General features: G+C 45.7%; 1 protein-coding gene across 1 annotated transcript in view; it reads right to left on the reverse strand.

Moving 5' to 3' along the window:
- Positions 1 to 2,574: 2,574 nt before the first annotated feature.
- The window catches only part of LOC147959826 (uncharacterized), a 38,420-nt gene continuing 17,696 nt past the window's right edge, over positions 2,575 to 23,298 (reverse strand). The window contains exons 6-7 of the mRNA XM_087532937.1: positions 3,159 to 3,544; positions 2,575 to 2,579 (exon numbers count right to left, since the gene is read on the reverse strand). Coding sequence (XP_087389063.1) covers positions 2,575 to 2,579; positions 3,159 to 3,544 — 391 coding nt within the window. The remainder of the gene's footprint in view (positions 2,580 to 3,158; positions 3,545 to 23,298) is intronic.

Raw genomic sequence — 23,298 nt, forward strand, 5'->3', positions numbered from 1 at the left:
CGCGGAGGAAGTGGGGAAGAAATACTACCCTCTCATGGGGCCTTGGGGTGGGGAGAAGCTGCCCCTCCTCGGGAAGCCGGTGCGCGATGTCTTTGGACAGGTATCCGGCCTTCCTTAGCCTTTTGACATGGCCCTCCGTGACGGAGGAGACCATCCACTTGCCTCCCGCTCCGGACATTGTTGGAGAAGGTTGAGGTAGGAAGTGCGGGCTTGGGCGCTGGAGCTCGGGTGCGTAGAAGATGGGTAGGCAAAGGAGGAAGAAGGCGTAGGTAAAAAGGTGGATCCTTATCCCCTTATATGAGCGGATGCAACTATGCGTCCCCACCAGCCTAGTAAAACTCGCTTGCCTCCCAAGCGTCGTGATAAAAGGCGCGGTTGGGTTACCCACGTCCCTATTGATGAGAATCCCGTAAATGGGGGACACGATCTCTGCTTTGACAATACGTGCCAAGGAAACCGCCTCGCAAAACACACTGAGGTGGAAAAGTGAAAATGATTCGAGTAAAGGCTTGGCCGTAGTGTGATGTCACGCTGCGGAATACGTCAGCAGATTAGATTTGTGTTAATATTATTCTCTCTGTGGCAATACGTGGAAACTTATTTTGCAGAGCTGGACACTACTCTTGGTGTTTACAAACTTTTATGAAGAACTTGGAGGAGGAACCCGCCTTGCAATGCCGAAGACAATCTACGTGCCGGACTCGTCGTCATTGAAGCCTGGTTCAGGGGCTACGGAGGGAGTCCTGGATTAGGGGGTGTTTGGGTAGCCGGACTATACCTTCAGCCGAACTCCAGGACTATGAAGATACAAGATTGAAGACTTCGTCCCGTGTCCGGATGGGACTTTCCTTGGCGTGGAAGGCAAGCTTGGCGATGTGGATATTCAAGATCTCCTACCATTGTAAACGACTTTGTGTAACCCTAACCCTCTCCGGTGTCTATATAAACCGGAGGGTTATAGTCCGTAGGACAACTTCATCATACAACAATCATACCATAGGCTAGCTTCTAGGGTTTATCCTCCTTGATCTCGTGGTAGATCTACTCTTGTACTACCCATATCATCAATATTAATCAAGCAGGACGTAGGGTTTTACCTCCATCAAGAGGGCCCGAACCTGGGTAAAACATCATGTTCCTTGCCTCCTGTTACCATCCGGCCTAGACGCACAGTTCGGGACCCCCTACACGAGATCCACCGGTTTTGACACCGACAGCCGTATACACCGTTGGTCAACCAATGAGGTATGTTATGTATACTGTTTTTTGTACAAACACTTTGACTATTTCATCTATGTCCTATACACTTCCTGGATATATTGACCAGTTTAGCAGTAAACCGCTAGACACTTTTAAGTTGTTAAACCCAGGAACACAATTCATCATGGGTTATGCATAAATATATCCCAAAGGGTGGCACAAGTTGTCATGAGGCATTACAAAACATGCTCGATGGCATGGCAAATAAAAGATTTTTAGCTATCCTATTACAAGAAGCCTTCAAAATGTCTCCAATGGCATAATTGTTTTTCACAAGGTCGGCACATGGTGGACAGTAAACCGGCAACCGGTTTAGGATGCTTCGTCTGGACGGTTTGATGGTTGAGGGTCAGTTGGTGTGGGCACTTCTTCATCCCTCCCCAGACGCTGGAAATTAGCCGTTGACCAATCGATTCCAGTTAAAGCTTGAAACACTGCTTCTTCATGAATAAGATTGGAATGGTTAATATCAGGTGCATAAGTGTGCTTATGAATCGGAGGCACAAGTTCTTCAACTTCATGCATGTCGGCTAGCTGCCTCTTCCCCTCCGCATTGTAAAACGGTTGAAAATGGGACAAATCTGTATCATCGGCCAATTTGCTGGCTGCTGGCCACATCTGTTTGCTCAGCCGCCAGGGATCATCATCGTTAAAGTTGGAACCATCTTCTTTAACTCCTGGGTATCCTTTAATGATGTCATCCGCTTCAAGATCTGGAATCCAAGCTTTTGCTTGAATAAGTGTCGTTAAAGCTCCGGCTTTGGCAGCTGCTTTCTTCAACTCGGCGATGCGGGCTGGTAACATGGCCAATTTCTCAAGCGTTTCTTTAATCAAAGTTGGGGCCGGTTTGTTATAAGCTGCCGTGCTAATAGCCCGCTGAGACCCAGAGTATAGCTGCTGAACCAATGTGTATGCTGCTTTGAGCTTCATCCGCATATCTGTACCAAGATGAGCAATCCGAGTGCATGCCAAAGATTTTATCAACATTTTGTTCAGTTTTAAGGTTCATCGACTTGCGCAACACACGTAAGCAGGCACTTACCAAAGATAGTAGAGGTCATAGCATTGATTTGGTGTTTCAAACCGGCTAGTTCATCAACCACTGGCTTCAGGGCTGCTTCGGCGTCTACAGCTCTTTTGGTTAAAACGGATTTCTCGGTTTCCCAGTCAGCACGATATTTATTGAAAGATTCTTTCAACTTTTCCACCACGGCCAGGGCTTGGGTCAGCTCCTATTTGGCTTTTTTAGCCTCGGCTTGTTGTGACTTCACATTCTCTTGCAAGTCAGAATTTCGGGCATCTTTGCTTCTCAGTTCAGCCTGCCACATTGAAGGTATATTAAACAAACAGAATATATATGTGCTAAGTACAAAGTGTCTAACAAGTTATGCACTTCATACTTGGGGGCTAATGCCTATTTGCTCGGAAGTACTACACTTTATACAAGTCTCCAGAATAATGCAAGAATTATACTTGACACTTGGGGGCTAATGTACGTCTGTTCTAAAACAGATGTGTTGATTAAAAACCGGATTAACTTGCCAAGTTAAACCGGCCTTTGGAGGCTATGCTGCAGAAAGTTGTCTAATTATTTCAAGATGAGTCTTATCTATCATTAGAGACCTGCCATTGCAAGGATCAATGATGAGAAGCGTAAAGTGTTACAAAGACCCGGTTTATGATTAATAATCATACAACGGCCCTTGGGGGCTACTTGGGATAGTAGTTCAGCTATAAATCAATAAACAAAGGGAGAGGAATTTACCTCATATCGCTCTTTCATCAAATTCACCAAACCGGCTTCATAATCCCGGTTTGAGTGCAGACGGTTCAAGAAGCCAGAATGGAGCTCATCAGCGTTAGATGAGCATAGTTGGATAAATCGCTGCTCCATTTACCTTTCTCCCTGGCAGCTTGCTCTTGTTTGGCACTGTGTTGAGCCAAAATGACGGGATGGCGAGGAGAGTTGTGGCCCATTCCAGTAATAGTAACGTCATCACCTTGGCCTTCAGGGTTTTTGGTTGATGATATTGGAATTTCAGCATCTTTCACCGGACTAGCCCGGTTTGGTTCTGCCAGTTCAGCATCAGGCGCGGCAGGATCAGCGTCTGCTGGTTCATCAATATTTTGGCCTTCAAGGGGCGGGTTATCAGAAGCAGCTTCAGGATGAGGGCTTTCCGATTCACGAGTTTGTTCCAGTTCACCTCTTGGTTCTTCTTCTTCGGTGACTGGATCTTCGAGCGGATTGGTGGTCCGAGCTTTCTTACTGGGTCTGGCTTTGCCCCTGCAAATAGAATAAAAGAGGATTAACATCCTAGTCAAAGGATTTATGACGCATTGAAAGGAAAGGTTTTTACAACTCACCCGGCCACAGTTTTCAAAGGGGGGAGTTGAGTTGCTGTCGATTCACCAGAAGATGAAGGAGGTGTCACCTGATAATTTGAATTGGACAGATTAAGAGGCTGTCTGAAATAACCTGCCTTGGGGTAAGAATGGTCAGAAGTAGGAGAGACCTCAGACCGGTGCTTCCGAATCGGAGTATCAGGTAAACCGGCTAAGGTGGCCTGTTGGCCACTGTGCCAGGTTGTCCGGCGAGCTTCATGTTGCTGAGTCTTCAAAATAAATGTTGGATCCAAGTGAGCAAGAGGATGAGAAAAGCTTACTTTCTGGACTGCTTGGCGAGTTTTTTGTGTTGGCATAGAGTTTGAACCGGAGGAAAGGGTAATTACCTCTACATCATCAGCTTGACTAGCTTCTGCGTCCTCCTGAGGAAGATCATTGTTAATGAGATGCATGAAAAGAGAGCCAAGTGAGTCAAGTTCTACCTCAACTTATGGATCATCAGTATCATCATCAAGCTCCATATTAATCCGGTCAGCCGTTTTCTGTTTTGACGTCCGTTTTACGGCTTTGGTCTTTGGGTGGGATGGCTTGATCGCTTTGTCTCCAATCGGCTTTGCCGCTTTCTCTATGGTTTTCTGTTTCCAGAAGGGGTCATCTCCCTATATACAAAGAAGAAGGATTACAGATTGCATAAGCTAAAATATTATAGATGAGGGGGAAATATAATGCTTACAGCAGGCGGTTTGTTTTTGGCATAGAAGGGACTCAGACCGGTTTGACTACAGATCAGTTCCGATTCATTCAGAATCTTCATTACACCTTCAATGACCTCTTCCTCAGATAATTGGATGCTGCAATGGCGTTGAGGGTCGTCAACCTCACCGGTATATTCACACATTAAACCGGGACGCTGGCTTAGCGGCAAGATACTCCAGGATATCCAACAGCGCACAAAGTCCATGCCTATTAAATCATTCGCCATAAAGGCCCGGAGTTTGGCGAGTTAAGGAGCGTATTTTGCGCTTTCTGAAGAGCTCAGGCGTTGTGGCATTGGGTGAGTGTTGGATAGTTTGTGATCACGAAAGCCGGGGAGGGGATTTTCATCTTCAGGCCAAGTGTCTCTGCAATAAAACCAAGTTTGGTTCCATTCCTTTGGGTGGCTATGATGTTTGGCATGAGGAAATTCAAGTTCTTTCCGCTTTTAAATCGAGACACCACCAAGTTCTGTGTTCGGTCCATTTATAAACTCTGTGTGCCGGTTTAAGTGGAAGAAATCCGGAACAGTTCTGCAGTTGGTTCTTCTTGTAAATATACTTCACAGAAGACCTGGAAGTTGCATAAATTGGAGATCGAGTTGGGACCGATATCTTCCGGATGAAGTTGGAAGCTGGCAACCACATCTCGGTAAAACTTTGATCCTGGCGGTTTGAAGCCATGGCCTATGTGATCAACAAAGACCACCACCTCGCCCTGCCTTGGGGTCGGAGGATTTTCTGTTCCGGGAACTCGCCATTTGATTTCAGTTTTCTTAGGTAGGGAGCCAATGCTGATCATCTCATTCAACTGAGTCTCAGTAACCCGGGAACGAGCCCAGTTGCAGGCAGTGAATTGTTTGGCCATTGCGAAACAAACAAGCTGAAAATGAAAGGCCGGTTTATAAATCACGCATGATTATATGCACGATACAATGGAGTAAGAGACATACTGATAGAGGACATGGCATAAACCAGAGATCAATGCAATAATGCATAAAAGGTAATACCACGACAGGGGTACTCAGACACTATTAAACCGGAATATAATTATGGAGACAAAAGGCTCTTCCAGTTTATGAGTGGGCTAATGGTACAGATTGATTATGCAAAGTTAAACCGCTTATGATGGTATGAGGAGAAACATATTTCACAGAGATGTATAAACATTTCGGATCTAAGATAAGACAGAAAAGCAAAATATTTCGACCTAAAAAGGGTAAGACCCGAAACAGTTTATGAAGGACTGCAGCAGTTTTCTGCGTATAAGGATTTGTGAGGGTAACAAAAGATTCATCACGGCAAGGGATATGATAAGTACGAAGCATTCATCTACGGGCCAAGGAAGAATAGCGCTATAAGCTCTGACGAACCTCAAGAACAGCGAGGAAACCCTAATGGATCTAGGAAAGAAGGGGGAAAGGACTTACTGCGACCACGGAAGCCGCGGAAAGGGCGCTGTGGAACTCTGGTGCGAACAGGTTGATGCAGCGGCCGACGACGGAGCAGAGGCGAGGTTCGAAGATGACGGCGGCGCTCAAGTGCGGGGTCGTTGAGAGGAAGAAGAAGAGATGAATGGGTAGCAGAAAGAAAAGAAAGGGGTCCTCTGCCCCTATTTATAAGGCGAAGCGGTAAAACGGCAAGTGCGGGAATCGAGGAGCCCAAAAATGGATAAGTTAATAAAGGTGTCGCCTCGGTGACTGAATACACATTAAATGAAGGTAATCTCTGATGTCGATGGATGGATGACGTCAGGGCGATTTATCATAATTTGGAAGTATGACGTCACGGCGGTTTACAAGATCAAGGTGAAGATATGAGAGAAGATTTCTTCTAAGTGTAGAAGATTGACATGAACAAGTTCAAACCAATCTGGGGCCTAATGTTGGGGATATTACTACTGGAGGTAAACCGGCCTTATGTAGCCGGGTTGACTCTTTGAAGATTAGAAGCCCATGAAGATGCAAGGATGATGGCGCTTTACGGAAGGCCCAAGGCCCAAAGGCGGGTTACAGCCTGTAAATGTAAACCGACCTAGTCATATAACTTGTATTGTAAGATAGGAAGAGTAGAGACCGAACCGAACACGTTTATGATCCGTCTTCGGGACTCTGTAGCCCGGCGGGCGTCAACCTATGAATATAAAGGGACGACCCGGCCGCGGTTGAGAGAGAGACAACAACTCGAGAGCCAGACAAAGCGGATTCGCTCCCTGGCCTTTGAAACCCTAGCAATACCAATCACAACTAGATGTAGGCTTTTACCTTCCTCGAAGGGGCCGAACTAGTATAAAACTCCCCGTGTCCCCTTGTCCTGTTTAACCCCTTTAAGCTAACCCGTAGCGATGTCTCCATGGCTAAGTCCCTTCACAAGGACATCTGCCGTGACAAACCCACGACAGTTCTAGTTTCGAAGTGCGGCACTATTCCCAGATGGAGTACTTCTTTTTCTACTCCCTCCTTTCCGGTTTTATAGGGCTTATCTCAAAATTTTAGTTTTTCCATTTTATAAGGCTCAATTTGGTTGTTCCCCAACACATGTTCAGATTCCAAGGTGCATTAAATCATTGCATGCAAGTATTAAGAGAAAATTGACCAATGCATGAACTTTATGCATGCATGCATTGCAACTAATGCATTAAACCTATCTCTCGGGACTTCTCGCACGCACCATCGTGCCAACAACAAAAACTTGTACTCTGATTTTAGTAGTACGTTATACAGGAAGAGAAGAGGTGCACGCACGCACTCGTCCTCTCACACACGTGTCTGTTTTTTCTCGAAAAGGAGGATGATGACCCCCGGCCTCTGCATCTGGGAGTCACACACGCAAATTATTGAAATATATCGAGTGCAGTGCTTTGATGTGTCACGTCAACTCGTACATCAACGAGAAGTTTGATTATCCTCTCCCTCGCGAACTTAACTGCACCTACCTTTGGCTGTATGACAGGTTGGCCACACACTATAGGGCCCACCTGTCATACACGCAAAGGCAAGAGCGTCCCTCCCTCGCCCATGAGCGTGGTGGCTGGCAAGACTAGGAGAAGCTTTCGCTACATGCTCTCCCTCCCTTACGCGGTGGACATGCAGCAGTTCAATCGGTGTCAGATGGCCAGAAGCGTACTGTAGTACTCCTCCAGTGCAGTAGTATTCCATCATTTTTCGACTTCCCGAAGAGGCGAAGAGCCAAGCGCAGCCCGGATGCTCGTGTGGCAGTTTCATGTGTATATTAGTCTAGGATAGCGTGTACCGTGCCTGTAAGCTTAAAATCGTTGGGGTCGGCTCCATGCTATGTGGCCGTCTCCAAGTTTTTTTTAGAAAATTAAAATAGTCTTCTGGCCCTACCCGAATACTGCCACACATACTGCCCGGAAAAGCCCCGCCCTCAACTTTTAACTACGCGAAAATAGTTCGAGCTTGTTCATTCTATATAAATACAGTACTTACTGTATGTTTATTCACCCGTGGGGTTGTTCAATGAATGGAGGGGCGGGGAGCACAAGTAAACAATACTGTAGTACTACTAGTAGTAAGTAGGAGTCGTACAGTAGTCACCTTAAACAGAGAGTTTCTTTTCTTTAATGCCACATACACAAATTGAAACGCTTGTTGTGGAGAGAAAAAAGATAATCACTCCACTATATATGGACGCAGGGGCCTGAGCGCTTGCTTTCTTTATAGTTGCTCTCTTCATTCTCTCATCCTCTCTAGATATAAACAAGACAGTGGTAGCGACATTTTCTCTCTGCTCACCGCTGGTCACAGATCTGGCGGGATCCCTTCGGCCGGTGTGTGTAGAGGACTAAAAGGTGCATCGTTCACGCGTCATCGCCACCGAGGGAGGAAACCCACAGCTGCCGGAGGGGCCCGATCCTCTGCCCGTGCCGTTCTCTTCGACACATGGCCGGCTCGGGAGGTCCTCCGACCCTTCTTCCTCCCTGCCGTATTGTCCGCAGATCCAACCTGCCACCGCCGACATGTCGGCGACCCTCAGGTATAAGTTCTTCGAAAGTGGCCTTGCTCTACTGCCCCAGCTCCCCACGTGTCTGCATGTGCATCTTTTTCTACTCCCATTAGCTCTTCCAAAGCCACCTATATTTTAGTATTATTAGGGGTAAAGCTACTTCATGCATTCGAATCTAGGGCTTTGTCCAAACAACGAAGAAAGGGGGGAAAGTTGTAGCATGCATCTAGGACTTGATTCAAAGAGGAAATAATATGGTGAAAGTAGTAGAGACCGAATACCCAACCGGTCTCTTGGTTGAAAAGGGAAATAATGGGAAAACGCAGTACAAACTGGATAAGGAACAAATCTATTATTGGTTGAAAAAAGAATAGAAAGTGGCGGCTGGTGGACAAGTCAACAGAGTATATCCAGGATTAGATTTGCTGCCATCACATAGTAAAAGGTCTCCAGGATTAGATTTGCTGCCCTCACATAGTAAAAGGTCTCAGGATTAGATTTGCTGCCCTCACATAGTAAAAGATCTCCAGGATTAGATTTGTGCCCTCACATAGTAAAAGGTCTCCAGGATTAGATTTGCTACCCTCACATAGTAAAAGGTCTCCAGGATTAGATTTGCTTCCCTCACATAGTAAAAGGTCTCCAGGATTAGATTTGTTGCCCTCACATAGTACAATGGCACTCCTGCTGTTTTCCCCAGTATGATAAGTAAGTTGCTCCTTTACGCTGCTGAGTGTCCTGGTGTCCCCACGGTCCCATGCCCTTAAAACAACTCTTTAGCTATTGTTGATTTACTGTGTCTGGTAAACAAGCAATGCCACCATTAAAGTAATCCCATATTTGAGGAATCTCATTGTTGATCATAATGCTTCTGGTAACATGAAGCATTGCGACGTTTTAAAATTTCTATTGTCCTTGCGTGATTTCCATGAACATAATTAAGATGCTTCTTTTCATTTTGTATATGTTTCGTATATTCTTATTGACCAGCAACTGTTTACTTTCTATCTTTTTGTGCAGATAGGGATATCCATTTCACGTTGTTGCTATTGTGACCTTTTGGTGAACTGCACAAAACACTTTTTTCTAGAATGAGTTTCTTGTGTAGTTCAACTAAAATGTCACGTGGGCAACATCTCTCAATTTTGGTGGAACTGCAAAAAATGGTGATTGGAGTTTCCAAAATCTCCGTCAAGTTCTGCTGGTAATCTCATGCAACATTTTATTAGCCTATGCAAGATGGAACCGTCACTGTCACCACAATGGCACTTTATTTTAGTGGAACTGCACAAAAGGATAAGAAAATTATAGTTGCACCTTACATGAGCCGGACAGCCAACCTTAATGTTCCTCAATTTTAGTGCAACTACTAAAGAAGAACCTGCCAGCTCACAAGAGCAAGTACTTCTTGCTAGCTGAATGATGCAATCTTTGCTTCATTTCAGGTGAACTGCAAAAAAGGCGCATGAATTGAATCATGGAACTCCAGGCAGACCTCATCCAAGTAGAGCTGGAGGTTGAGTTCAAGGAGGCCACTATTAAAGCGAAATCATGCTCTCCTGTCTCCTTGTTTGTGCTGTGCAAACATGCTGTGCAAACAGGAATACTCAACTACAGATGTTGTGACGGTCAAGAGCATTCGCCAAGTTCTTCGATTGTATGACATGGCTAGCCAAGATGGATTTAATCCCGATATTCACTTTATCAAAAGGCTCTAATGTGTTGGTTCTGAATCTTGCAAGCTAGGAATCAGTGAGATGTGTAGGCATCTTTGTTGTACTTATTATTTGAATCTTATTTGTTGGTTCTGAATCTTGCAAGCTGGGAATCAATGAGATGTGTAGGCATCTTTGTTGTACTTATTATTTGGATCTTATTTGTTGGTTCTGAATCTTGCAAGCTGGGAATCAATGAGATGTGTAGGCATCTTTGTTGTACTTATTATTTGGATCTTATTTGTTGGTTCTGAATCTTGCAAGCTGGGAAACACGACATGATGATGTAGAGGACAACAACCATAACAAACAGTTCAAACTTGGTTGTATTATCTTTATGAAAGTGCGACAAATGTGCTGATCGTGTGCGTCCTGAGAATAATAATTCTAATTGTTGTGCATGTTCATCATGTGGCACTGATAGAGCGAGCGAATGCATTGCTTGTTTTAAGTACAAATTTCTATTAAAGCTAATTAAATTTAAGTAAAGTGACCACTAACTCCTGTTATTATAGTACCAATATAGACCCGCTCGTGAACCGACGTGTGGCCGAGGGTGCATCTTCTGCCGGGCGTGCAGCGGACGACGGAGGGGTAGTAACTGTTGTCGCCTGTACACACTCAGCTTACTGTTGAATCTAGTTCCCCAAGAGCTGAAAAATGAACTGCTGCTGCCGCCTAAACACTCGTTCACTCGAAGAGACTCCAATGGCGATCCGAGGGGTGAGCCTGCTAGATATGGACTTCAGCAAGGAGTTCCCCTTTGAGTTCGCCATTCAGTATTATGGATGCACCAAGTTGAATGTGATGTACACCAACGATACGGACTCGGTGAAGCTCTGCCTCGCCTCAGTCCTATGGCTGCACCAGGTTCTGGAGCATTCGCCCGTTTCATCGGCAGCGCCGACTGCACCTTCGCTACTGTGGAGAGAAGGAAGAACGCGATGATTCGGCCATCTGGTGCAACAAGCTTGTCGATATCCAGAAGCAATACAAGATCATCAGCAACGGGCAGGAGAAGGACTCCGTGGTTGACCTCGCTGAGACCATCATCGACCCCTGATACGCCTACATGAAAGGAGATGACCTGAACACGTGGGAGGTACCTCTGAATCTAGCCTACATAACCTACGCGGCCAAGGACGCATACGCATGCTGCGACATGTACATGCAGATCTTGGACATGAGGGCGTGTCTGCTTCCCGTAACCGACGAGTACACGGATAGCCGCAGATGTTGTACTTTATCTGTTTATAAGCACCTTTATCATCTGAGTGTTTCATGCATTAGCCTATGCGTCGTAATTATCTGTTTTGTCCGAAATATTTCTTTTGAGAACCCATTAACCTGATTGCTTTTTTAGTGGCTATTTGCTTATGTATGTAAACTAGTTCACTTGTCCGTTAAAAAAATTAGTTCACTTGGCTGCCGTGCTTTGAATCTCCTTCCTCCCAACATATTCCCCTCCTCAGGTGGACCCAGAAGGTCTCTCAATTTTCTCCCACTTTCTTTTTCGATGTAAACTGAGTTTTCTCCCAGTACTTTCCCCTAGAACCAACTCAACTATCCCATGTCTAGCCTAAAAAATAATAATACCCCACGTACTATTAACTCATCAAATTAAAATGATATCTTATTTCGTAAGTTGAAAGTTCTTACAAAATAATAATAATAATTGTTTATATATAACTTGGCAAGTTAACTCCTAGGGAGTGCGTACATAAGCTTGCAAAGATTATATTGACGTGCAATCATGTGTTTATGTTTTTATAACATTTCTCCGTCTAGCCCAACATGATATTTTCACTCAGCCCAGCAAGTCCGCGGATTTCGAGAAAATTGCTAATGGGATTTAAACGGGCTGCATAGATGCTACATCATTGTTTCACCCAGCCCACCAAATGGACTGACAGCTAGGTCCACGGCCACAGCCTAGTTTTTTATCATTTGCCAAGTAAGTCGCTTTGTCAGGCCTGTTGGGCTGCAAATCTTTCAAGACGAGGAGAGCTTCATTCGGCTGGCCGAGAAAATGGCCTATCAGTAATGAGAAATGGGCTATACATTTTTAAAACACATCAAACCGGCAATTAGTTTCAAATATCTTTTTTTCATTTCGAGATTTTAAATTGCATTAATTTTTATGCGTGGAGAATTTGTTGGATTTTATATTGATATACATTTATTTTTAAAATCAGTTTGAATGTGAGTCAAAATTTCAGGATTAAAAACAGTTCGGATCGCACCGAAATATGCAAAATTTCGTATAATTGTTTAACCGTGGCCACAATATGGGCTGTAATGCTAACAAAAAGAATATGGGCTCAAAAAAACCTTAATAATTAGCAAATGGGATGTAAATTATTAGAAATAATGGCAGATGGGCTGCATGCTGTTTTCCACAGATTTGAGGCGTTCCTAAAAAATGTTGACGCACAAGTAGTGACTGTTGGATGCCCATCGAATGGCCGTCGTGCTTCTTCAATCTCTGCTCTTCCTGCTCCAGCCGCTCAAACAAGCACCGGTGGGACTGCCTGCTCCCTCCTCCCCACGGCCGGCTCTGCTGTCGCGCAGGCCTCACCGCCCCACCGTACTCCCATCGCTGGCCTAGCCATCCCTCTACTCACCCACACCTGCTGTTATTCTCCGGCGACGGCAGACGAACCAGTAAACCCTCGTACAGTCGTACTCCCCTCTGCGTGGGAAACAACTGCCGAGTCTTCCTTGCCTCCGTGTCGTTCCCTTCCTAGGACTCGCCGTTGTCCACCGCCCTGGTGCTCTCGGCGCGGCCTGGCCAACGTGGTCAACGACCGACATGCATCTGAAGTGGACTGTACGTGGAGAGGCCGACAGGTGGGTCCACGGCTGCACACAAGGAAATGCCTCCTTATCACGCGCAAAATAATGATTCCTCCACCTGACATCAGGGACCCACCGAAAGGGCCTCTGTATTTCGCGAAAAAAACGTTACCGCCGCTGACAGCTCGGACCCACCAGCTATATCTTCGCACGCAAGGAAGTGCCTCCTTATTACACACAAAAAAAATGAATACTCCCCCTGTTAGCTGAGACCTAGTATAGTGGTAGGCTGACTTGTGGGCCTACTAAGTTGACGGGGATGGAGGGCTTTGTCAACTTAGTCAATATGCATGATTCTAGCTCCAGTGACCGTACGATGTCCATCCAACGGCCGTAGTGCTTCTTCAACCTCTGGTCTTCGTGCTCCAGCCGCCCAAACCAACGCCGGTCGTGCCTTGTGCTCCTGCCTCCCGTGGCCGGCTGCGATGTGGCGGAGGCCTCATCGCCCCCTACTACTCCCACCACTGGCCAGGCCATCCCTCTACTCACCCACACCCCCTGTTATTCTGCGGCGACGGCAACCTCACACCGCAGCGAACCAGTGAACCCTCGTACTCCTCTACGCGTGGGCATCCACTGCTGCATCTTCCCTGGCTCTGCGCCGTCCCCTTCCTAGGCCTCGCCGTCGTCCACCGCCCTGGTGCTCTCGGCGCGGCGTGGTCAACGTGGTCAAGGAACGGCTTCCATCGGACGTGAACTTTACGTGGAGAGGCTGACAGATGGGTCCACGGCCGCAGCAAGGAAGTGCCTCCTTATTACGTGCAAAATAATTATTCCTCCACCTGACAGCGGGGACCCACCGGACAGGCCACCGTATTTCGCGAAAAAAACGTTTGCCCCTGACTGCTGGGACCCACCAGCTACATATTCGCACGCAAGGAAGTGCGTCCGGGCAAAAAAAATGATTCGCCCCCTGACTACTGGGACCCACCAGCTACATCTTCACAGGCAAGGAAGTGCCTGACAGTCGGGACCCACCTGGTCGAGGCGTACGTAGCGTTGTCAGTCTGGTCGAGAACGTGTACGTACATGTATATTGGTGGATGTAGAGGTGCACACGTGTCGTAGTAGAGGCGCGTATGTGTCGTAGTAGAGGCGCGCACGTAGCATATACACGTACGTACAATGGCTAGGGTGCAAGAAAGAAAATACGGCCATGTATGTGTACATACGGGCGGGGTCTCGAACGCCTACTCTCGCATACGTACGGCCAGGGCTCGTGTACATGGCTGGGTCGGAACGGAGAAACAACGTCGTCGTCATGTTCATGGGGAGGCAACAGAATGCATCGTGTTCATGGGGAGGCAACGGAATGCGTCGTGTTCATCGGGAGCCAACGGAACGTGTGGGAGCCAACCGGCTGGGTCGGAACGGAATGCGTGGTCGTGTTCATCGGGAGGGCTTGGACGGAACAGGCGATGGAAACGAGGCCTGGTGTACCGCACAACAGAGGAAACGGACCTCCTATGTTCAGAACGGGGTCCTGTTGATCAGGAGGGGTGTGGCATACCGCAAAATGGAGGAAACGGACCTCCTACGGTCGAAACGGGGGCCCAGTTGATCGGGAGGGGTGTGGCGTACCGCAAAACGAACGAAACGGACCTCCTACGGTCGAAACGGGGGTCCTGTTGATCGGGAGGGGTGTGGCGTACTGCAAAACGGACGAAACGGACCTCCTACGGTCAAAACGGGGGTGCTGTTCATCAGGAGGTGTGTGGCGTACCGCAAAACGGGACTCCACGGGATACTGTTCATCTCCACCGTCGACCTCCTCTAGCCTCCACGGGCTACCGTCGACCTCCTCCAGCCTCCACGGGCTCCTGTTCATCCAGCCTCCACCGCGTGCTACTCCATCGGCTACTATTCAACCACCCCTCCACGGGCACCCCTCCATAGTCTATTGTTCATCCAGCCCTCCACAGCATGGGGTCCTGTTCAACCACCCCTCCACGGGCACCCCTCCACCGTCTACTGTTCATCCAGCCCTCCACCACACCACGGGGTCCTGTTCATCCAGAGGCAACGCCACCGCTCACTGTTCATCCAACCCCCCTAGCAACGCTTACTATTCGTCCCAGAGGCAGCATCGGTCGGCTTCAGTTAGCAGCAGTAGCGAAGGAATCGCTCGATCGGGTTCAGTTAACATCGATCGATCGCTCGGGTTCAGTAACGCGTAGCCTGTAGTGCAATCGCTCGGGTTCAGTTAGAGCCCAACACCTCGCTCGGGTTCAGTTAGATCCAACGCCTCGCACACACGCGTGTACGTGTACGAGAGAAACGCGCATCGCTCGGCCCCTGACCTCCCACCGTAACCGGGAACTCCCCGAAATTTTCCTCCCCCTCGCTACTACCACGGTTTTTTCCGTCATGGACGGCCCAAAGAATGTCATGCAGCTGCATCTCCGGCCCGCCCAGGACGAAAAGCCCATTTTCTGTCATGATTTTTTGTCATAGAAGTAGGAGCCCACCACATCTATGATGATACCGGGTTTTGTCACAATTATCGTCATATAAGTGTCATATGTATGACAGGAAAAAAATTCGTTCGGCCCAAAATGTCACGGATGTGTCTTTTTTTTGTAGTGAGGGGTTAATCATAAGTGGGATCATTTTCCATGTAAGGACAGTACCCAAGCACCGATCCACCCACATATCAAATTGTCAAAGTACCGAAAACGAATCATATGAACGTGATGAAAACTAGCTTGACGATAATTCCCTGTAGCGACCAGACCTCAAACAGTCTGATCTCTGTGCTCCGGTGTCATCCCTGGATCAGTAATGCTGACACCACACAGTACTCAGAGGATTTATAGCAGAGTAGCAATCACACACTTATTACATCGAGTGTCTCAAAAGAGAACTTAGCACAATAAATATGGCTTAAGGCCATCTAATAATGATAACAGCGGAAGGCTTGGAAGATAAGTGAGTCCATCAACTCCAACGGCATCACGGAGTATAGAACCACGACCTAAAACTCCTCAATCGTCGTCTGAAAAGTCTGCAACATTAACGTTGCAGCCCGAAAACGTGTCAGCACATGGAATATGCTGGCAAGGTAACACATAGAGAGTAATGGAATGCAACGACTATACTATATGCATATTTGGCTGGTGGAAAGCTCTATGGTTACAGTTTTTGCGTAAAGCCAATTTTTCCCTACTTCAAAGGAATAAATTTAATTACTATCATGGTGGTTGTTAAACATTGAGAATGGTTGACAGCATTCTCAATCCCAATTAAATAACATCTTTAAAACCCAACAAAATTAAGTTTAGAGTAATATGTTGAGATTCACATGATAATCCAGGTACTAGATACTCAAGATGTCCATAACCGGGGACACGGCTAACCATGATTAGTTTATTACACTCTGCAGAGGTTTGCGCACTTTTCCCCACAAGACTCGATCGCCTCCGTTGGATTTCTCGCACTACAAGGTGTTTGAGAAACGGATGACCGAGACATAGTCTTTCAGAAGCGCTAGCACCTTACGATCGGGTAGACCGTACCACCTACATCCCCTACATCTGCTACTATACCACTGTAAGAGTTCGCACAACTTAGTCAACTATGCCAGAGGCCATAATGGCTTGTGGCTGCACACGGAAGTTTCTAGTATGAATAATCTCATGATCCCTTTGAGCCTGGGTGGCGGTCCAAAAGAAAAACAGGCAAGTCCTGGAATACCCAGGTGCCTCAATCCACCAAGATGTGTGTTTAGGTTGCCACCTTAGATAAACCATTAATTAACAATCTCACATCTGTCATGGATATCACTCACCCAATCCACGTCTACTAGCATAGCATGGCATAGTAAGCAAACGTAGAAGTAACTCCCAAAGGTTTGATAATAAACAGGTAATAGGTACTACCTCATCTACTTCCCATCCCACAATTTAATTAGATCCTAATCATGCAATGTGTGAGGATTGATCTAATGCAATAAAACTGGGTTGTAGAAAAAGGTATGATCAAAGTGTTACTTGCCTTGCTGATGATCCGCGAAACCTAGAGATTCGAAGTAACAGGCGGCGCACTCCGGGTATTCTATCGCAGACAAACAACAAGCATACAATAAGTACTCATCTAATGCACAGGTAAAACTCAAATAGAAGATCTGACTAGAAAGTTCAACTTAAGAACCCTGGTTTGCAAAAAGAATCAAATCGAACGAAGCAAAAGAAATCAAACAGCGAAAGAAAACAACTTCGTTCTAGTAATCTGGATCTAAGGCAAATTTTACAGTAGCAAAAACATGTTTAAGTTGGTTATTCGGAAAGAGGGTTTCGAGACGAAACTCCAGGCGCTTGAATCGCCTGATTCCCATAAACGAGCGAAAAGTTATACTAAAACAAAAATCGGATCAGAAATCGCGAGAAAAAAAAAACCGCGAAAAATCCAACGAAAAAGAAAAACGACGAACATAATTTTTTTTAAATGGCACGGAAGTCGAGGCGGCGGCGAACCTCGGGCGGCGGGCAACTCCGGCGGCGGCGGCGGCTAGGGTTAGGGCGGCGGCTAGGGTTAGGCGGCGGCGGCTGCGCTCTCTCTCTCGGGCCTCGGGCGGCGGCTTATAAAGCCCCCGGCCAGCGGTGTCCTGGCCGAGTACGGCCCAAAGTCGGTTCCGCGCGGGTTTTTTTTAATAATTCCGCTCGGAAGAAAAAATAAAAAGAAATACTAAATGGACTCCAAAAATCACGAAATAAATTTTTCTGGGTTTCTAAAATCAAGCCCGATAAAGTGAACATTTATCTGGGCCCAAACTACAACTTTGAAAAACGCGCATTTTTCCTAAAATCAAATAAAATACCGAAAAACTCCGAAATAAAACTTATTTGATTTTTTTATTAAATCCTCAATATTTATATATTTTGGGAAAGTCATTTTATTCCCTCTCTCATATTTTTGCAATAGAAATAATTGATGATACAATAAATAAAATCAAATGATCCTGTTTACATAATTTGAGAAAACTCAAATATGTAAATAACGAAATCCCCAACTCTCTCCGTGGGTCCTTGAGTTGCTTAGGATTTTCTAGGATCAAAACCAAAAGCAAAATAAAACATGATATGCATGATGACCTAATGTATAACATTCCAAATTGAAAATTTGGGATGTTACAAACCTACCCCCCTTAAGATGAATCTCGCCCTCGAGATTCGAGTTGGCTAGAAAATAGGTGAGGGTGGTCTTTGAGCAAATCTTCCTCTCGCTCCCAGGTGGCTTCATCCTCCGTGTGGTGGCTCCACTGAACTTTGCAAAACTTGATAACCTTGCTGCGAGTAACTCGGCTGGCAAACTCGAAAATCTTGACTGGTTTCTCCTCATAGGTCAAATTGTTATCCAACTGAATTGCTTCCAATGGCACTGTGTCTCTCAAAGGTATGTCAGCCATCTCCGCGTGACACTTCTTCAACTGAGAAACGTGGAACACATCATGAACTCCTGTCAATCCTTCTAGCAATTCCAACTTGTAAGCCACTTCTCCCATACGCTCCAAAACTCGATATGGCCCTACAAATCGTGGCGCTAACTTCCCTTTAACTCCAAAGCGCTTAATCCCTCGAAGTGGGGATACTCGAAGATAAGCTCTGTCTCCAACTTCGTAAACTGTCTCCTTGCGTTTAGAATCTGCGTAGCTCTTCTGCCTGGTCTGGGCTACCTTGAGCCTATCGCGAATCAACTTCACCTTCTGTTCAGACTCCTTAATCAGATCTGGTCCAAACAACTGGCGGTCTCCAACTTCGTCCCATGACAACGGTGTCCTGCACCTCCTTCCGTACAAAGCTTCGAAAGGTGCCATCTTCAAACTGGTTTGATAGCTATTATTATAAGAGAACTCTGCATATGGCAAATTATCGTCCCAACTAGATCCATAATCTAGCGCACAAGCTCTCAGCATATCCTCCAAAATCTGATTGACTCTCTCGGTCTGTCCATCTGTCTGCGGATGAAAAGTTGTACTAAATTCTAGTCTAGTACCCAAAGTCTCATGCAACTACTTCCAGAACTTTGAGGTAAACTGGGTTCCGCTATCTGATACGATGCTCCTCGGAACTCCATGCAAACATACGATCCTGGTCATGTATATCTTTGCCAACTTAGCACTGGTGTAAGTGGTCTTTACTGGGATGAAATGTGCTACCTTCGTCAATCGATCGACTACAACCCAAATCGAGTCATAGCCTGAACGAGTCCTTGGTAATCCCATGATAAAATCCATGCCTAGCTTATCCCACTTCCATTCGGGTATCGGCAATGGTTGCAACAATCCTGCTGGCTTCTGATGCTCTGCCTTTACTCTCTGACATACGTCACAAACTGCTACATACTCCGCAATATCCTTCTTCATTCCGGTCCACCAGAAAATATCCTTCAAATCCAAATACATCTTGGTATTTCCTGGGTGAATCGAATACGGTGAATCATGTGCCTCTTGCAGAATCAACTTTCTGATCTCCGGGTCATTGGGTACATAAACACGGTCTTCAAACCATAGGGTGTCGTGCTCATCCTCCCGAAATCCTTTAGCTTTTCCTTTGCTCAGTTTTTCCTTTATAGCGGCAATCTCTTTGTCAATTTTCTGAGCTTCCCTGATTTTATCCATCAAGGTTGACTGAATTTCTAGCGCTGCTACATAGCCTCTCAGAACTGTTTCCACACATAGTTCATGAAGATTTTCCGCTAACTCCTTGGGTATTTCTCCCGTCATTAGTGTATTGACATGACTCTTACGGCTCAATGCGTCAGCTACTACATTAGCCTTCCCGGGATGATAATGCAATTTCATATCATAATCCTTGATGAGCTCCAACCATCTCCTTTGTCTGAGATTCAACTCCTTCTGTGTGAAAATGTACTTCAAACTCTTGTGATCCGTGTACACCTCACAATGGTTTCCAATGAGTAAATGTCTCCATGTCTTCAATGCATGCACTACGGCTGCTAACTCCAAATCATGCGGGGCATAATTCAATTCATGGGGCTTCAGTTGTCTTGAGGCATACGAAACAACTCTCCCTTCCTGCATAAGCACTGCTCCAAGTCCTCGACGTGAAGCGTCGCAATACACCTCATAATCCTTGGTTTGATCTGGCAAAATCAACACTGGTGAGGTAACCAAGCATTTCTTCAACTCCTGGAAACTAGCCTCACAATCCTCAGTCCATTTGAACTTGGTATCCTTCTTCAGCATCTCCGTCATAGGCTTCGAAATCTTTGAAAAAATTTCAATAAACCTCCGGTAGTATCCTGCGAGTCCAAGAAAACTCCGGATCTCTCCAACTGTTGTTGGTGCTTCCCAGTTGGTCACGGTTTCAATTTTAGCGGGATCCACTGCTATACCTTCTCTGGATATAACATGTCCGAGGAATCCTACTTCCTTCAACCAAAACTCACATTTGCTGAACTTGGCATATAATTGATGTTCTCTGAGCTTTCCAAGTACCAAACGCAAATGCTCCTTATGCTCCTCTTCATTCTTTGAATATACCAGGATATCATCAATGAACACTACGACGAACTTATCCAAAAACTCCATAAACACTTTGTTCATCATGTTCATAAAATAGGCAGGCGCGTTAGTCAGACCAAATGACATAACGGTATACTCATACAGTCCATATCTTGTGGTGAATGCTGTCTTAGGTATGTCCTGCTCTCGGATCTTCAACTGGTGGTATCCTGATCGCAAATCGATCTTGGAAAATACTTTAGCTCCTTGCAATCGATCAAACAGATCATTGATCATTGGTAGCGGGGTACTTGTTCTTGATTGTTACTTCGTTCAATCCTCGATAGTCAAGAACCATCCTTAACGATCCATCCTTCTTCTCTACTAGAAGTACTAGTGATCCCCAAGGCGAAGAACTTGGGCGAATATATCCCTTATCCAGTAACTCCTTAATCTGCTTCTTAATTTCCACCAAATCCTTTCCTGGCATCCTATATGGTCGCTTCGATATTGGCCCAGTGCCTGGTAAAAGCTCAATCAAAAACTCAATGTCTCTATCCGGTGGCATGCCTGGCAACTCTTCGGGAAATACATCAGGAAAATCCTTTACCACTGGTACTTCCTCCTGCACAACTCCTGATAGGGAATTTACGTGTGTCCTCTTTGGCACATGCCGAGATACATACTTGATCCTTCTTCCTTCTGGTGTGGTAAGCAAAATTGACTTACTAGCACACTCAATATTCCCTTCATAGTTTGATAACCAATCCATGCCTAATATCACATCCAATCCTTGAGATTCCAATACTACTAGGTCTGAGGGGAAAACATAGTTACCAATCCTTAATGGTAAATCCGGGGTCACGTCTCGGAGGCATCTGAGGGTTTAGAAAAGATGAGATATAAGAATAGAGGGGGTCTAAAGAGAAAACACTACCCATATGCACATGAGGCAAAAGCAAACAATTCACTTCAATCAATCAAACAAGGGCATACAATCGATCTAACTATCGCAAAAGTGCTCGGACTACTAAATTTACATGGTGGACTACTACTACTAATGAGGTGGTCTACTAGAAATATTCTATGGTTGTAGACTCCATGATATCTACTCCTGCTTCATCAACATAATCATCATTGCTACTATCTTGTTCGGAGTCGGTGCCGTCAATGGTGATGTAGTCTTCCGGGCTAATCTCCTTGGGTTCCTCGTCTTCATCTACTGGTGTCGGGCCTCCCATAAATATTCCAATCTTCTTGATCAGATCGTCATTCTTCTCCACCAATACTTCAATTTCTTCTTCATAATCTTCACGTGTAGCCTTGAGTTCTTCCTCCAGTTCCTTGATTCTGGTCTTAGCCTTCTTCAGATCTATCATGTCGGCGCACATCTGATTCTCCTGTCGTCGAATGTGCTGATTTAACTCCTGAATAAAAGCAGCAATTGATCTATCTTTCCTGGTGCTGATCATCTCCCAGTGTTCATCTCGGCGCCCACAAATCTGGTAGATAGTATCCTTGAGATCCTTGTGGTAGATTTCTCCAATGCGTCCCATGGCGATGTGAGCTGCCATACTCTTTCCTAGACTCCAAGTTGGTGCATCAAAAGAAAACTCTATGGGCTCAGTGACTGGCATGAACGTCCTTCCTGGAACTTGAACATGAATCATCCAGCGCTCTTCTTCAGGTAAGGTGGCGTTGTAGGTTCCCGTGAAGCTTGGTATTCCTATGTTCAGGTATCTAGTGACTTCCTTCAAGTGGCGTCCAAAGGGCGTATCCTCATCTGGTTGGGTGAACTTGTTCCTTGCATCCGCCATCCTAAAGAGTAGAAAAGATGAGAAGTCAGAAGAGAAGAGAGTGAGTAGTGATCTAGGTCTTTGGCTTAGTGGTCGTGTCCTACAGTCAGCGTGTGCTCTGATACCATCTCTATAGCGACCAGACCTCAAACAGTCTGATCTCTCTGCTCCGGTGTCATCCCTGGATCAGTAATGCTGACACCACACAGTACTCAGAGGATTTATAGCAGAGTAGCAATCACACGCTTATTACATCGAGTGTCTCAAAAGAGAACTTAGAACAATAAATATGGCTTAAGGCCATCTAATAATGATAACAGTGGAAGGCTTGGAAGATAAGTGAGTCCATCAACTCCAACGGCATCACTGAGTATAGAACCACGACCTAAAACTCCTCAATCGTCGTCTGAAAAGTCTGCAACATTAACGTTGTAGCCCGAAAACGGGCCAGCACATGGAATATGCTGGCAAGGTAACACATAGAGAGTAATGGAATGCAACAACTATACTATATGCATATTTGGCTGGTGGAAAGCTCTATGGTTACAGTTTTTGCGTAAAGCCAATTTTTTCCTACTTCAAAGGAATAAATTTAATTACTATCATGGTGGTTGTTAAACATTAAGAATGGTTGACAGCATTCTCAATCCCAATTAAATAACATCTTTAAAACCCAACAAAATTAAGTTTAGAGTAACATGTTGAGATTCACATGATAATCCAGGTACTAGATACTCAAGATGTCCATAACCGGGGACATGGCTAACCATGATTAATTTATTACACTCTGCAGAGGTTTGCGCACTTTTCCCCACAAGACTCGATCGCCTTCGTTGGATTTCTCGCACTACAAGGTGTTTGAGAAATGGATGACCGAGACATAGTCTTTCAGAAGCGCTAGCACCTTATGATCGGGTAGACCGTACCATCTACATCCCCTACATCTGCTAGTCTACCACTGTAAGAGTTCGCACAACTTAGTCAATTATGCCAGAGCCCATAATGGCTTGTGGCTGCACACGGAAGTTTCTAGTATGAATAATCTCATGATCCCTTTGAGCCTGGGTGGCCGTCCAAAAGAAAAACAGGCAAGTCCTGGAATACCCAGGTGCCTCAATCCACCAAGATGTGTGTTTAGGTTGCCACCT

This window comes from Triticum urartu, chromosome 7A, assembly GCF_056163025.1.
Source record: "Triticum urartu cultivar PI428250 chromosome 7A, HENAU_Tu73, whole genome shotgun sequence".
NCBI classification, from domain to species: Eukaryota; Viridiplantae; Streptophyta; class Magnoliopsida; order Poales; family Poaceae; genus Triticum; species Triticum urartu.